This window comes from Nematolebias whitei, chromosome 17, assembly GCF_014905685.2.
Source record: "Nematolebias whitei isolate Nwh7 chromosome 17, NemWhi1, whole genome shotgun sequence".
In the NCBI taxonomy this organism is placed as follows: domain Eukaryota; kingdom Metazoa; phylum Chordata; class Actinopteri; order Cyprinodontiformes; family Rivulidae; genus Nematolebias; species Nematolebias whitei.
The window spans coordinates 25,112,058-25,127,066 of record NC_056514.1 but is presented as its reverse complement, the minus strand read 5'-3'; the positions used below and the strand labels follow the sequence as shown (position 1 = coordinate 25,127,066).

The window sequence follows — 15,009 nt, the reverse complement described above, 5'->3', positions numbered from 1 at the left end:
AAAACATGTATTTATTAAGACTCAGAGGTACGATTAATGTGCAAGGCATCATTTACAATGTCATAAAGAAAGAGAACAAAATGAAAGAGTGTACAATTAAAAATTGTGCTTATTTGTCCAAGTCACACTTTAAACCTTCATTACACAAACTCAAAGGCAAACCTTCAGTTTCAGTGTTCAGTTAAACAGCAGCAGTGCAAACATTAAAACAAAATAGTGCATATTTTTTCTGAGGCCTTTGGATAAAGTTTTGCTCTTGTCAGTAAATGTTCATGTATTTAATTGAAAAGTGACAAGCAACGTTAAAAGTAGCCTTCAAACTCCACATTTTTCACATCTCATGATGCCTCTATATCAGGAAAATATAGTTTTAGGCCATTAAGTCTCTATTTTTGAGCCATTTGATACAAGCTGGTTTAATAATCATTCGGGGTGACTGTTTAATCTGAACCAGCTCGAATTCTTGGTTTAAATCCATCGCAGAACAAGGCCAAGGACCACCAGAACTAGAGAGAAGCCCATTTTGGTGGAAGACTTGTTGCTGGCTTTGGGCTGAGTTGAGACCAGCTGTGCTGGCTGGATACTTCTAAAAGTGTTAACCATCAGAGATGATGAGCTGTCATTCACATGCAGCGTCGAGCTGAAGAGGTTTATCTGAGAGAGGGGATGGACACAGTTAATATTAGGAGGAAAAAAGGGAATTAAACACTCCACTGCATGCTCACTCACCAGATCTTTGCTGACTTTAACTGTATCCTTGAAGACAGTCCAAACCACCGCCTCATTACAGGAAGGGGTGGTCAAAGAGCCGAGGTAGCGGTAGTAGTTAGAGCGATTCACTCCAACCAGAAGATCGTCAAGAGAAATCCCAGCTTGCAGTGACACAGACTGTCCTGAGGATGGAAACATCAGCTGAAGACATGTATTAACGCTTCAAATGAATCGATTTCACAAGTTGTAGCTGTCTTACCAGCCAGTGAGATGTTGGATAAATAGTTGGTTAAGTTTTTCCAGGAAGCAGGCTGCCCAGTTGTGTTATTTAATTCCTTTGATAAAAAGAAAAAGACAGCATGAGGGTATGCTACAAGAGATACATGGAGTTATGACTGAAAAAGAAATATTTTCTCACCTCAATAAAGAAACCAAGCGCAGCCAGTCCTTTAGAGTCGCCCACAGCTAGAGTTGTGTTCCTGTTAAAAGATGACTTGCTGTTCACAATGTGCAGCTGGGGAGAGAAACAATAAGCTAAAGGATCAATTTTACTATGATAAATGCTAAAATATTACCTCACATGAAGAAAACTGTAAATACCTCCATGGGATAACGCTTCCCATCCACAGTGTGTTCAGAACCAGGGACAGAGGATCCATTTCCCCAGTGCAGGTGGAGCTGTAGGCTGTCATAGGTCTCAGACAGGTCACCCCCCGAAATCCTGACACCAGGGTTCAGGGTCACTTTGACTGAAAAATTAAATAAAATAAAGCAAAACTGCTGCATTATGAAGTAAAAGATGCTGAAGCTGCAGGGAAAGGATTCCTATTGCACCTGTCTTCCCCGTGTTCTGCATTAAAAGCATGGAGGTGGTGCTGCTGAAGCCCTCGAACGTGAACTCAGTCAGGTTGGCGTTAGCTGTGGCGGAGGCCGACACGATGTCGATGGGTGACTGGCGAGTCTTATTGCAGTACAAAGGGGCGATGGCTGCCCATTGGGAGTCATCTGCAGACAGGGGACAGGGGTATGAGTCACTGTGTGTGGGATAAAAGCGCCAAGATGAAAAGATGATTCTACTTACTGCAGCTTGGTTTGTGATAACACCACGCTGAAAGACGAGAGGGAGGAAAGTTAGTACTTCATTCCTCAGAAGCGCAATTTACTTTAATATGATTTAAAGAAGGAAAATGTACCAATAGTGGTTGAGTCACAGTGTGAATAGGGCACAAAGATGCACAGAACCACTGAAACAACTGCAAACAAGATCATCTGAAACAAACAAATGTGTTAATGCAAATATATAAAAATGACAATAAAGGCAATTTCAGACAAATATTTCTGGAACTAAATTATTGGATTACAAACACCATTTTGCCTCCTTTAAGAAGCACATGACTGCTGCAGGTAAAGTTTCTCTCACCTTCGCGTGCAGGTTTCTCCTCCTCTCTGCCAGCTATCAGCTGTCGGGCCTCATCTTCCCCTTTTATACAAGCTCAGCCCTTTCTGCAGGAATTCACATGGGTTGAACATGTTTTTTTTGTTTTTTGTTTTGTTTTTTAACCATTCTGAAGCACCACTCTGTCTGGTTTCATCCACATAAGGAAATATCCATATGGTCTTCACAGGAATAATGTGTTCTTTTTAACAAGAGTATGATATTTTTTACTGAGTATAATGTAACAGGACTTTCTGAATTCCTCAGTCTGACAACTTTCCTGTCAAAATCGTTCACAGGTTCTTGTGTTTATTTTGTTTTGCCTCTTTAAGAACACTTTCTGATTAATTGATTGCTGATATTCAGTTTCACCTATTAATTATTCTTTAGAGCAAATAAAATGAAAGAAATGTTAAGTAATGCTTGATTTTTATGGTTTTATTGTTAATTTGTTTTTGGTATTTCTTATTGTTTTTCTAAAATATGCAACCTGAAGTCTTTTTTTTTTTTCTTTTTGTTCAAGTGATGTCAGAACAGAACATTGGCTTATCTTACATCCAAATTAAAGTTGCTTGCAAAGTTTTGTAGTTCAGTTTTGTTTATTTGAATTTTTGTGTTTTACACATTTCTGAAGTTGACTTTAGAATAGGTGAACAAATTTTTCCACGTTTTGACGTTACTGGGTCAAATTTTTAATTTGTGCCCGGGTTGTATTTTGATAAGAGAGAGAGTTAAAAAAAAAAAAAGAAATAAACCAATTTTGCGTTTAAATTATTGGGAGAAAGGCATTTTAGGTTTTTTTTAATGGTGTGTCCAGGCCCCGAGTGGCTAATCGGGAGGACCTGTACATTTCACAGAAGGCCTAAATGGAGTTTGGAAAAATGTAAAAGATGAATAAAGGCTGGTAGCGGACCTCATGAGTAGCTGATTACAAAAGTTATAAACAGGAAGTAGCCTACCACATATTCATCTGTACGAAGGTAATTTCAGGTAAATACTCCATTTTTTTGCCATAATTACATTTAAATTAAAGGTTAATGCTTAAAGCTAGTTGTGCTTTGTTTTGTCTGTTTTATATGTAGATATATGTTTTGACTTATGGTTGCAAAAGTTTAGTCATTGTTAAAATTAAACTGATATTGTACAAAGTGTTTAATAGGTTGTGTAATGTAAAATGTACATTCTTTTACTGTGAAAACATCCACTGCAGAAGTTATTTTAAGTTATTAGTAGCTTAGATTTTATTATAATTTTTGTTATTATTATTATTAGCCTCACTTCTTTGCCTTATTGTTGAGTGAAGCAGAAATGTCTCACTAAATGCTTCAGGTAACGCTGTGAATCATTACCTCCACCATTACAGCTGTCTTGTTTGTTTGTCCGAGATTAGCTCTCCCAGGGTTACATTTCCTCGTGGGCGGAGCGATCACCGTTCACGTAAAATATTTATAAAGCCCTCGTGGCTCAATGGGACCAACATGTTTAAATAAAGGTTGAATTAATTTGATAATGTTCTTAATCATTCAATTTTTATTTATACAGGTTAATCCCATTGAGCCTTGCGACTCATTTACAAGAGAGGCCTGCTTTTAACAAAAAATGATGAGGACCAGAAAGACAACAATAGACAATCATAAATCATAAATGGATGCATACAAATTGAGAATAACAAGTGAAAATAAAATAGTAATAATAAAAAAAGTTAAAAAAAATAAAATAAAAATCCCAGCTAGGTTGTAAGGCGATTTAGAAAACTAAAAACAAGAACATGTCTGCATTGTTTTTTCCCATGAACTTAGTGAAACAATTCCTGAATGTTGTTCATACTGTTTTATTGCTACGTTTGTCTTTTGACCCTACAACTGGGTAACTGTACAGTAGACCTAGCCCACTAGGAATTTTATTTAGGTATTTTAAGCAACTAATAAACACGACATATAATGATCATATTGCTTTATGCTAGGCCATTAGGAGTTATTATTATTATCGTTTCATATAGGATAGTGATTTATTTTCCTAAAAGTTAACTTAGGCTACACTATGTTTCTTGGACTGTGGCTAGGATGCATGAGAGAAGCAGAGCGGGCTCTATTCACACAAGGAGAGCTGTTGGTCAGGATACTTCTTGTTGAGCCATTAACTAAAATAGTTATTGAATAGTTTAGTAGGTAAAAAATAGATGTTAAACAACCTGTTAAAATACACCAGCATGCAGGAAATGCCATTAAACTTTATTAAAAAATTTGTGGGGGAGGACTCCCCCACATTACAAATGCTTCTGACACCAATGGACACGGTGTTATTTAAGCCAAGAGCCATTGTCAACACTGGGGGCTAAGCACCCCTAAAGGGCATATTCTAGAATTGTCCCTGATGTAAGGTTACAATTACAGTAGCCCCTCGCTACTTCACGGTTCGACTTTTGTGGACTCACTCTTTTGCGTTTTTTTCAATGATTGTTAACTTTAATATGACTCACGTGATTGGGATGGTACGGGATAAAAATAATAATAAATAAAGTGCTATGTGTTGTCATCATTGTATTTTCACATACAAAGACGAAATTGGCTCTCTGCATTTAACCCATTGCGCCTGGGATACACCCAGGTGGAGCAGTGGGCAGCTATTGAAAGTGCCCGTGGAGCAATTTGGGATTGAGTGTCCTGCTCAGAGACACCACGAGATGTGCAATGACTGGGGATTGAACCAAGGACCTTCGGGTCCTGCGTCGGCTGCCCTGCCCCTACGACATCCTGGGCCCAAAAAAGTTAACGGAAAAAAACATCAACTTTGGACAGGCTCAGCCATTCTGTAGTTTTCTTTCGATAAGCCTATACTGTAACACCAGTCAAAAAGAACTGCACTACCCAGAAGCCAACAGTGCTTCTGGCTGCTGCTTTCTGATGAAATGAAGGGAAAGTTTAGCAATGCAAAGTCAGAAATAACTATCTATTAAGCTCACAGAACTGGCAAGAAAGTTGCAAATTATCCTGAAGATGAACTCATCCTTCAAGTTGTAGTAGTATCTTCACTGGTGAGTACATGGGCTGCTGTTGATCCAGACTCAGTGTGACATGGATCCTGGGGGCTGCAGGGAACAGAGGCAGAGGGGTTCAACCTGGTTCTGGTCGTGTGGTGCTGGTCCGGACCTGGGAGGTGGACTACATCCTGGGCAGCCTTGCACGTGGAGTGTCCTTCCTGGAGTGGAAGCACACACACATCAACCTGGACAGGGTGGTGGGCTTCATCATGCTGCAGGGTAGCCAAACCGGACCGGACCCGAGCTTCTGCAGAGCTGGTGAGTACCTACACATTTTTTTTTCTTTGTTGAAACATTTTGTCTTTTATCAAAAGGACTTCTTCAGACAAAATGTTTCAACAAAGAAGAATCCGTCCAGATGACCTGACTTCACCTTGTTAGACCTGGATTATTGAGCATGCATCAGGACAAAGCAAAAGCACAACTTATCACTATAGTATTTTTTCTTTATTTTTTCCCACATTCACCCCACTCTGGGCCCTTGAGCAAGGCCCTTAACCCCCATCATCTGCTCCTCCGTGTGTCCTAGATAGCAGCTCTCTGCTCCACACAGAGGGCTGTGGTAACTCGGTAGTCTGTGGTTGCGTCAGGAAGGACATCCGGTGTAAAAATAACTGCCAAGTCTTCGTGCGACTTAGTTCGCTGTGGCGACCCCCAACGCAGGGAGCAGCAGAAAGAAAAAAAAAAATCCTTTTTACTGGCCATGCAAACAACTCAATAAAACAAGAAAACAGTTTATATTTTAAACATTCATTGCAAGAAAAAAAAATCTATTTAATCTGCTACAGCCCAGAAAAAAAAAAAGTTTTCCAACTTTCAACAGCATTCTTGATTAGCTGAGTCAAAGGTTACAAAAATCAAAAAAGTGATCAACATAAAGGTAAATCTTGCACTGAAACTATGTTAACTTATTAATGACTATGGGATCAAAATATATTTCTTACAGTGTTTCTCCTCAGATACAAACTACTGGACAAATGCAAAGAGACATGCCAACAGAGGATCTTGGGGCCGTGGCTGCAGATGTGGAGTAGATTTTTCTGCCATTAACACTTTGTATGGGTCGATAAAAGTCTTCAAGGGTTGTGAATTTTGGGAACATTACCATCTGTAAAACATGAAAGTGAAGTTGGTTTAGAAATACTTCCTTTTCTTTTAATAAACTTTCATCTTAAGGAAAAAAACAACTGATGATTAAATTATGTCACTATTGGTATAAACCTTCTTGTTTGTTGAAAGTTATAAAGATAACAGGCACATGCAGTGCGTCACAAGTGATTTAAATGTGCGTAATGACGGTTACAGATGGTTAGATTGTGTTTGTCTGTACTGTTCTCTGTCATGTCTTTTTATCATCTTGCTGATAAGAACCCATGATCGGAGTTGATTTCACAGATTACTACATTTTAAATAAAGAAGGAAACGTTGTATAGAGAAATTACATTGAAGGGTTTGACCATGTGATCAAAGTATTTCTTTTTCTTAACAGAAACCTTTATACCACACCGCTTAATAGTACCATGGGGCCAACAGGACCATGTTGCTAAGAGAAGCCTCACTGCTAACCGAACTTCACTGCTAACAGTATCATGCTGCCAACTGGACCATGTTGCTAAGAGAACTTCACTGTCATCAGAACCACTCTGCCAATAGGACCATGCTGCTTTAGATTTATTTCTTTTTCACTTTTGGCACCTTGTTTCTGTATTTTTGTTGCAAGCTTTGTATAAATCCATTTTTATGTTAGTTTTGGGGTCGGCTCCGAGCCCAACTCCGCTCACAGTAAGCATGTAAATTATAGCCGAACCAAACCTTTGAGAATTGTGCTGCTATTGTTGGGTGTGTTGTTTTGCACTATTAGTGACTAGCGTATATCTTAGATCTTTTAGCGTACCGTTGGGCATTTGCTTAGCTTATATCTTAGTTGATATCTTAGATGCTCATTTACTGTTTCTTTTTACACTTTATATTTTTGCTATTGTTGGATGTAACTGGGACCCTGTGTGTACAATTTCGTTCCACCTCATGTACCGCATATGATGCGAATGACAATAAAGAACCTTGATTCCTTGAATCCTACACGTTTGGTTGAATCTTTCCTTCCTTTATCCATTTGCTGTTAAAAAGGCACCACATGATACTGCCACCACCATGCTTTACTGTAAGGCTCATTGAGCAGGCGTCATGCTGCGTGTGGCGCACATTGTTTGGACTTCTGCCTAAATAGTTTTACTTTAACTTATCAGATAAGAAATTTCCTCGTGCGCTCACATTTTAAAAAAATCAGATTAGCAGACTATTCAATTCAATTCAGTTCAGGTTATTTATATAGTGTCAAGACACAAAAGAAGTTGTCTCAGGACACTGAACAGAAACATTCACATGCATAAAAAGCCAATTAGTAAAAGTTCTCTATCTAAGAAAGACTGCAGACACATTGAATCTTCACTTTGACACAGTCTCCCATCCTGAGCAAGCACAAAAACAACAGTGGAAAGGAAAAGCTCCCTTTTAACAGGAAGAAGCCGCCAGCAGAACCAAGCTCAGGACAAGCGGTCATCTGCTTCGACCAGCTTGGGTGTGAGAGGACAGGAAGCAGAAATTGACACAGAATGGCAGGTTTGGGTGTACTTTCTATAGGAGGAACAAGGTGTAAGGACTGCAGTCAAACTCAAGTCTTTGAAAGTTTCTTCTGTGTTGTCCCATTACTGTCATTTGGTTTTTCTTTTCTGTTTGTACGTTTGTAAGTGACCTTTGTTCTTTTGCTCCGTTTAATTGTTTTAAACTTCCTATATTTAATAGTTTTTGTCTTCCTTTGAACAATTAAATTTAAACAAGATATTTAAACCTTATCCTGACAAACTCCTCATCACAGTTTTACGTCTACAAAGAGCTTACTGGACCACATGGTTTGTTTTTTGTAGAATGTGACAGAAGCACACTGTGACCAGTCGCCTCAGTTTCTAAACATCTAAACACATCAGTTGAATCTAGATGAAGATTTTAAATTTGGGTTTGGCATTTTTTCTTTTCTTTGCAAACACTCAGTAGATATAGGCTTGTAACATCTCTTTTCTCTTTATGACAGCTTCCGTCTTTAAGTGACATCACAAGCATGCACCACTACCTTCTGTAGAGAGTTATGGGAGAAGCTTGCTTGCCGAAGAACACCTGGACTGTGAGATGGACTTTAGAGTTTAATTTTCTAAGTCAAAGTTAACATTACGGGTTGTATGAACTCTGTTCTTTTCATGTATGATGAGAGAACAGTCGTTCAAATGGGCCTTGTAAGGTTGGTGAAGAGTGTGGCTAATAAAAGGACAAGAACTGTGGAATTGCCAGTATTGTGGTCATGAGTTTTTGACTGTCCCACCTCCTCTTGGCCACAAATTATAAATTCAGCTCACGTTACAAAATGGTGCCCAAACATCTTCTCTTGGACCTCAGTGTGCAGTAGACAGATGATGATTAAAACATTAACAAAGTAAGTAGCAGTGAAGTGAATGTCTGCCATACTTGGCAGGAGCAGAGCAGGCTGGCCAAGACGCAGGTGTTGAGAGGATCAAAGAGTCGCAGCGGCATTGGATGTTACCATACACAATGACAAAATTAGCTGTATTTAACATTGTTAAATTAACTGCCATCACACATGAAATGCACCCAGCACCTCATAGCGGGGAGCTATGCAAGCGTCCATGGAGAATACTTACGGTATTACATCTGTAACTTGAGCTATCTTAAAGAGACGCCACACAATTGCGAGTGTTAAAGGCTGCAGGGCAAATATTGACATTTTAAACACCAAAATGGGAGAGTTGTGGCCTTCTTGAATTGCTTGTATGTAGTTGACTAATTTAGTTACTTCACCTACATGTACTGTTACAGCTGTTTTATGTCAGTGTAAACACTGAAACAATGCTAAGAGCTTTAAGAAAGGTAATGTCTACAAAATTACAGCTTGAATGACTTTTCTTCTTTCACTCTAGTTCTCAATGTGCAATACTACTGAATAAAGCCATGGCAGATCACCTGCTTGATGCACCTCATGTGAGGACGATGAGTGATACATACCAGGTTCTCATCCACCTTGACCGTCTCTTTAAAGATTGTCCAAACCACAGCTTCGTTGCATGTAGGAGTAGTAAGGGAACCACTGTAGCGGTAATATGAATCACGGTTCACGCTGCCAAGCAAGTCATCGATAGAGATTTTATCTGTGACTTCAACTTTTGTACCTACGTAAGAGCAAAAAATGAAAAAAATGTCTTAACAAATGTTCAGTTGTGTGTCTTTTTTTGCTTTGGCATTCAATCAATCAAGTGTGTACTCACTAATGTTCTGGATAGCTGAGAAGTAATTGGTTAGTTTTTTCCAGGGTGTCATGTCTGTCGTCGTACTTGTGGTGGGCTGCAAATCTACTGAACTGCAGGCACTGCTTTTATTCGTCTGTGAAGCATGGAAACAGATATTTTGGAAATTAGGTTACCAAACTGACTCAAGCTGACTGCAGTTTCAATTTCCAAAATATAAAATACAGCATACAGATCCAAATTTTCATAATCTAACTCCAAATGTGGCTTAAAACTGACCAAGAATCAGATAACTGGTAGAATGGTATGTACTGTGTATACTGCAGGGCAGGGCTTAATTTGTAAACCAACTGATGCCAGAATGCAAATGGCAGACGGACCGGCTGGGGGTGGGTGTCCTGGGGAATGTGCATGCTCACAACACAAGAATCTGACAAATTGTCTGGCATAAAATATATTTTGTTAGCAAAGAATAGAGTCCTAACATTTATTAAACATAACTTCTGTATTTACAAAAAAAAAAAAAAAATTATATATACACATCTCGAAATTGTGCTTTGACAAACTCACCAATAATACTAAAAGATTTTGTCAACACAAAAGAGGTCAAAGGGGGCAGCTATCAATCTCGCTTTGAGTTTATACTCTTTGTTGCATGTGTGTGTTGTTATTTATTTATCATTTCATCAGCAAAGGGGAGCGACATGGTTTAAGCATGGCTCCCAAAACGAAAGGCAGTCATAATTGTTCATAACTTTATTATTAGTAAGACTCAGAGTTGCCGTATTCTAGTAAAGAGTTGCTGGAACGCACCTTGACAAAATTAGAAAGTTCCCAGATGTTGTTCCGGCAAGATCCGGGTTCATTTTAAGCACTGCTGTAGGGTTATTTAACTCTGGGTTTCTTACACACCTTTTCTTGTACAGTCAAATATCTACTGCAGATTATTTGTTGCATTTTGTCCTAATTGAGATTAAATCCTAAAATGTTGCACAACAACACATCAAACAGTTGAGTGACAGCATTGCAGGTACTATAGTCAGTCTGACTTTATCAAGCCATTCCTCCCCCACCATCCATTCTTTTTTATACTCTACATTTTAGCTAGAAGTTTGATTTGGCTCCTTTTTTGTTTACCAGACCAATTTAATGCTCCAGATGTTACCTCAATAAAGAATGCAAGCACTGCCATGCCATCAGAAGTCTGGAACGCCTCTTCCAAAGTCAAATCCTTCCTTTTGCTGACTATGTGCAGCTGGACAAAACAGGACATTGATGGTATTTAGCATAAGTAAGTCAAAGGCACAGTACTTTAAATATAGATGAGCAGTATATTTAACTACCTCCATTGGGTATCTTTGTGAATCCACAGTGTGCTCCGAGCCCAATGAGTTGGATGCTTCGGTGCCCCAGTGGAAGTGGAACTGAAGGGTTGAATAGACATAGTTCAAACCACCTCCAGACACCTCCACCAGGTTGTCTTGTAATACACACTCCACTAAAAGTTTAATGAGAAGACAAATTAAAACACATTACGCTCTAGTTGGTTTAAGGTGAGCTTGTTTAAATATTTTAAATGTGAAAATCTCTTAGAAAATGTGTAATAACCAAGCTCAGGACAAGCGGCCATCTGCTTCAACCGGCTGGGTTTGGTAAGAACAGATACACAATGGCAGGTCAAGAATCGCATGTTAAGATAGAAATAGTATTAAATAAAACTATTCAATTTTAGCAAATCATTTAATGAGGTCAGTTTGCCCTCCAGTAGTCTAAGAGCCTATGGCATAACAAGCCAACCCAAAGAATTTATCAAAAAGGAACGTCTTAGGTCGTTTTCACACTAGATAGTCCGGTAGACTCGGTTCGGTTCGGGACCAATATTCATGAGCTTTTGTTTAAATTTGAGCTGGTGAGTTTGCATTCACACTGCACTGTGCAGTCAGTCAACCTGTTGAACCAACCTGTTCCCCCGCTCGCCTGAGGGGGCGCTGCACCAAGAACTACTGAAAGAAAAGACACAAAAACCTTTGAAGACATGTCTTCTTCTTCTTCTGTAAATAAAAATAAAAACGAAGTGGCATCAAGTTTTAGCAGTTTTAGGAGTTATATTTTGTCATTTTTCAAAAATGGACTTAGCATGAGCAGAAGATGAGACAGAAGACCATGGAGAATATTGTTTTTCACACAAGGCAGCTGACGGCTCCATATAAGGTCAGAGAAATGCGCGTTTGTTTACCCTGCGGAGCGGGACCAGGTCTGTTTACATTCACACTGTACTCGAACCGCGCTGGAGTTTTCTTCTACCGGACCGAGACCTAGGTTTTAGCCCGGGCCAGAGTTCGCCTTTTTGTTCCGTGACAGAGTTCGATGGCGCGTTCACATCTCCATAAACGAGCAGGACTTTCAAGGAAAATGAGCTAGAGTTCAATTAAAGTGGACTAAACAGGGCTGGTGTGAATGCACCCTTAAGTCAAGTCTTAAAACTGGACAATGTGTCAGCCTTACTGTTACGACCCCAGTCGTAGGTTTAATGTGTGTGAGTGTGCAAAGCTCTAATTGTGCCAATTAGTGTCCAGGTGTGCGGCTGGAGAAAGACACTGCTGAACGGAGCTGTGATTGGCTGCCTGCCTGGAGGTGCTGCACACTAAGAGGAGCTGAGTTGGATGACAGCAGGTTTTTTTTCACCGGAAGAAGAAGCACGCAAAGAAGACGAAACGACGAGAGCAGCTGCGTTGAGGCTGGGTTTCAACCATGGGGTATCCTTCATCCCCAAGTCCCTGTTGGTGGGTGGAGAGGAAATCCTCACCTCTACTGAGGGCCCCTCCCTAGATCTAGTACTACTCCCATCCTGTGGGGTACCACTCCATCTAGACATGTCCAACTTAAATATCTCACCTTCTCCCATTCAGTTTTAATTGAATCCTCTTTTCCCGCCGTATCAACTTCTTCTGAAAGCAGAACATTTTAAGATTTCCATTGAAAGCTTTGTAGTTTTTCTCTCACTCGGTATGCCGCGTCTCGTTCCCAATCTTTCCCCCTCGCTCGCTGCCACCCCGCTGTCTCTAGTGGTCTGGTCTTTATAAAATTGACTACACCTACAATGTCAGTCATAACCTCACTTAATTCAGAGGACAGGTGCCTTGATGCCAGGGCTTCTCTGTGTATAACACAGTGTGTCCACTCAGCATTAGGTGAGGCCTTCTTGATGAGTGCCCGAAGTCCTTTTCTCATCCCTGCCATGGTCTGTTCACCATCACTGCAAACACTAATACAGTTCTCCCACTTTAGCCCATTCTCAGTCAGGAAGCAGTCCAGCATTTTGAATAGCTCTTCAGCTGTGGCTCTGTCTCTGACATATTTACAAAAAAAGTAGATCCTCACACAGGGAGTTTGTCATGTCAAAACGTACATAAGCAATAAACAGTCTTTGTTGCAGTCAGTTGCTTCATCGAACTGTAAGGCAAAACGTTTGTCTTTGAGCTGATCTACCAGCTGTTCTTTAAGATCATCAGCAATGTTGTTTATACGTCAGGCGACAGTGTCATTGGACAGAGGGATAGTTTTTATTTTTGCAGCACTTGCCTCATCCAGCATGACAGAGACTATGTCTAATGCTGCAGGCAGCTCCTTTGCTATGGTGTGGGGTTTTTTTTTTTGCACTGAGCAACTTGGTACGCCACCTTATATGATACTAACAGTGCTCGCTGGTTTACTGAAGTAGCATTCACAAAGCAGGACGATTGTTGGCAATATTCAGCACGTTTTCGTTGAAAAAACTCAAGTGGCTTATCAGCGTGATTCGGGTGTAATGTCTTTAAGTGATGCCTTAATTTACTTGGCTTCATGCTGTCCGCTGCCAACATTTTTAGACACAGTAAACATGGTCTTTCCTCATCTCCCACCGTAGTCACAGTGAAGCCAAGCGCTACATATTATTCGTCATATTTCCTCGTCTTGGCTTTCAGGAGACAGGTTTGTTTCTTTATCTACATCTCTTTCCGCCTTTCTTTTCATCCCTGTTAAATATTTTTCCATGGTGTCTCTTAAGGGTTTGTTATTTGCACTTCAGGTCTTACTTGTCAACTGCTTGATGTTGGAACGCAAAGAGCGGGCGAGCCGGCGGGGGGGAGGTCCCGGGGAACATGCTCACAAGAGAAGAACCTGACAAGTTGTTTAATGACATAAAATAAATTTTGTTAGCAAAGAATAGAGTCCTAACATTTATTAAACATTACTTCTGCATTTACAAAAAAAAAAAATTGTGCTTTGACAAACTTGATAAAACTAAAACATTTTGTTAGCATGAAAGAGGAAAGACTGGGCAGGTGTCGCTCTCGCGTTGAGTTTATACTCTTTATTGCATGCACTGTGTACAAGCGTCATAAAAAAAAGCAGCCGAGATGTCATGCGTCCTCTCAGCAGCAGAGGGGAGTGACTCGTTCCAGCAACGCTCCCAAAACGACAAGGTCATATTTGTTCATAACTTTATGATTAGTCATTCTGAGAGTTGCTGGATCCAAGGCAAACAGCTGCAGAATGCACTCTGTCAACATGAAAATGGTGAGGGAAAAAAAAAAAAGTACTCCCTGCTGCAAAAAAAAAAAAAGCATGTCCCCCAGTGCCACTTCCCCCCCCCCCCCACGGCATTGCTCCGGGTCCCCCCAGGGGGTGCGCCCCACTATTTGAGAAGGACTGGGTTAAGGTCAGGGGAGTTTTCTGGCCAATTAAGAACAGGGATACCATGGTCCTTAAACCAGATACTGGTAGCTTTTGGCACTGTGTGCAGGTGCCAAGTCCTGTTGAAAAATGAAATTTGCATCTCCATAAAGTTGGTCAGCAGCAGGAAGCATGACATGCTCTAAAACTTCCTGGTAGATGGCTGTGTTGACCTTGGACCTCAGAAAACACAGTGGACCAACACCAGCAGATGGTATGGCACCCCAAACCATCACTGACTGTGAAAACTTGACAGTGGACCTCAAGCAACATGTATTCTGTGCCTCTACTCTCTTCCTCCAGACTGAGACGTTGATTTCCAAAAGAAATGCAAAATTTACTTTCATCAGAGAATATAACTTTGGACCACTTAGCAGCAGTCCCAGGCAGGAAACTTCTGACGCTATCTCTTGTTCGAGTGGCTTGACACAAGGAATGAAACAGCTGAAACCCATGTCTTGCATATATCTGTGCATGGTGGTTCTTGAAGCACTGACTCCAGCTGCAGTCCACTCTTTGTGAATCTCCCCCATGTTTTGGAATAGGTTTTTTTTCACCATACTCTCCAGGGTGCAGTTATCCCTATTGCTTTTACCTTTTTTTCTACCACATCTTTTCATTCCTTTCACCTCTCTAATATTGTGCTTGGACACAGAGCTCTGTGAATGGCCAGCCTCTTTAGCAATGACCTTTTGTGTCTTGCCCTCCTTGAACAAGTTGTCAATGGCCGTCTTTAGGACAACTGTCAAGTCAGCAGTCTTCCCCATGATTGTGTAGCCTAAAGGACTAGACTGAAA

General features: G+C 40.3%; 2 protein-coding genes across 2 annotated transcripts; both read right to left on the bottom strand.

The window, feature by feature from the left end:
* Window positions 1–237: 237 nt before the first annotated feature.
* Window positions 238–2,163, bottom strand: ca15b (carbonic anhydrase XVb). The gene is made up of 9 exons (XM_037690992.1): window positions 2,132–2,163; window positions 1,905–1,980; window positions 1,793–1,819; window positions 1,546–1,716; window positions 1,312–1,460; window positions 1,130–1,225; window positions 971–1,046; window positions 730–893; window positions 238–654 (listed from the first exon to the last, which is right to left on the bottom strand). The coding sequence occupies exons 2-9, from the start codon at window positions 1,978–1,980 to the stop codon at window positions 469–471; spliced, it is 945 nt and encodes a 314-aa protein (XP_037546920.1). The 5' UTR covers window positions 2,132–2,163; the 3' UTR covers window positions 238–468.
* Window positions 2,164–5,155: 2,992 nt separating this feature from the next.
* On the bottom strand, window positions 5,156–14,979 carry LOC119423479 (putative carbonic anhydrase 5). The gene is made up of 7 exons (XM_037690877.1): window positions 14,916–14,979; window positions 10,840–10,994; window positions 10,634–10,751; window positions 9,518–9,601; window positions 9,258–9,421; window positions 6,157–6,294; window positions 5,156–5,344 (listed from the first exon to the last, which is right to left on the bottom strand). Exons 1-7 carry the CDS (start codon window positions 14,977–14,979, stop codon window positions 5,156–5,158), a joined length of 912 nt encoding a protein of 303 aa, XP_037546805.1.
* Between the last annotated feature and the right edge of the window lie 30 nt (window positions 14,980–15,009).

Coding starts and splice junctions, on each gene's coding strand:
- ca15b (XM_037690992.1), bottom strand. CDS start 1,980: ATGATCTTGTTTGCAGTTGTTTCAGTGGTTCTGTGCATCTTTGTGCCC. Junction 1,820..1,904: donor CTGTGACTCAACCACTATTG/GTACATTTTCCT, acceptor CTCGTCTTTCAG/CGTGGTGTTATCACAAACCA. Junction 894..970: donor ATCCAACATCTCACTGGCTG/GTAAGACAGCTA, acceptor TTCCATCCTCAG/GACAGTCTGTGTCACTGCAA.
- LOC119423479 (XM_037690877.1), bottom strand. CDS start 14,979: ATGGGGAAGACTGCTGACTTGACAGTTGTCCTAAAGACGGCCATTGAC. Junction 10,752..10,839: donor CACAAAGATACCCAATGGAG/GTAGTTAAATAT, acceptor TGTTTTGTCCAG/CTGCACATAGTCAGCAAAAG. Junction 5,345..6,156: donor TGTCTCTTTGCATTTGTCCA/GTAGTTTGTATC, acceptor CTTCCACTCCAG/GAAGGACACTCCACGTGCAA.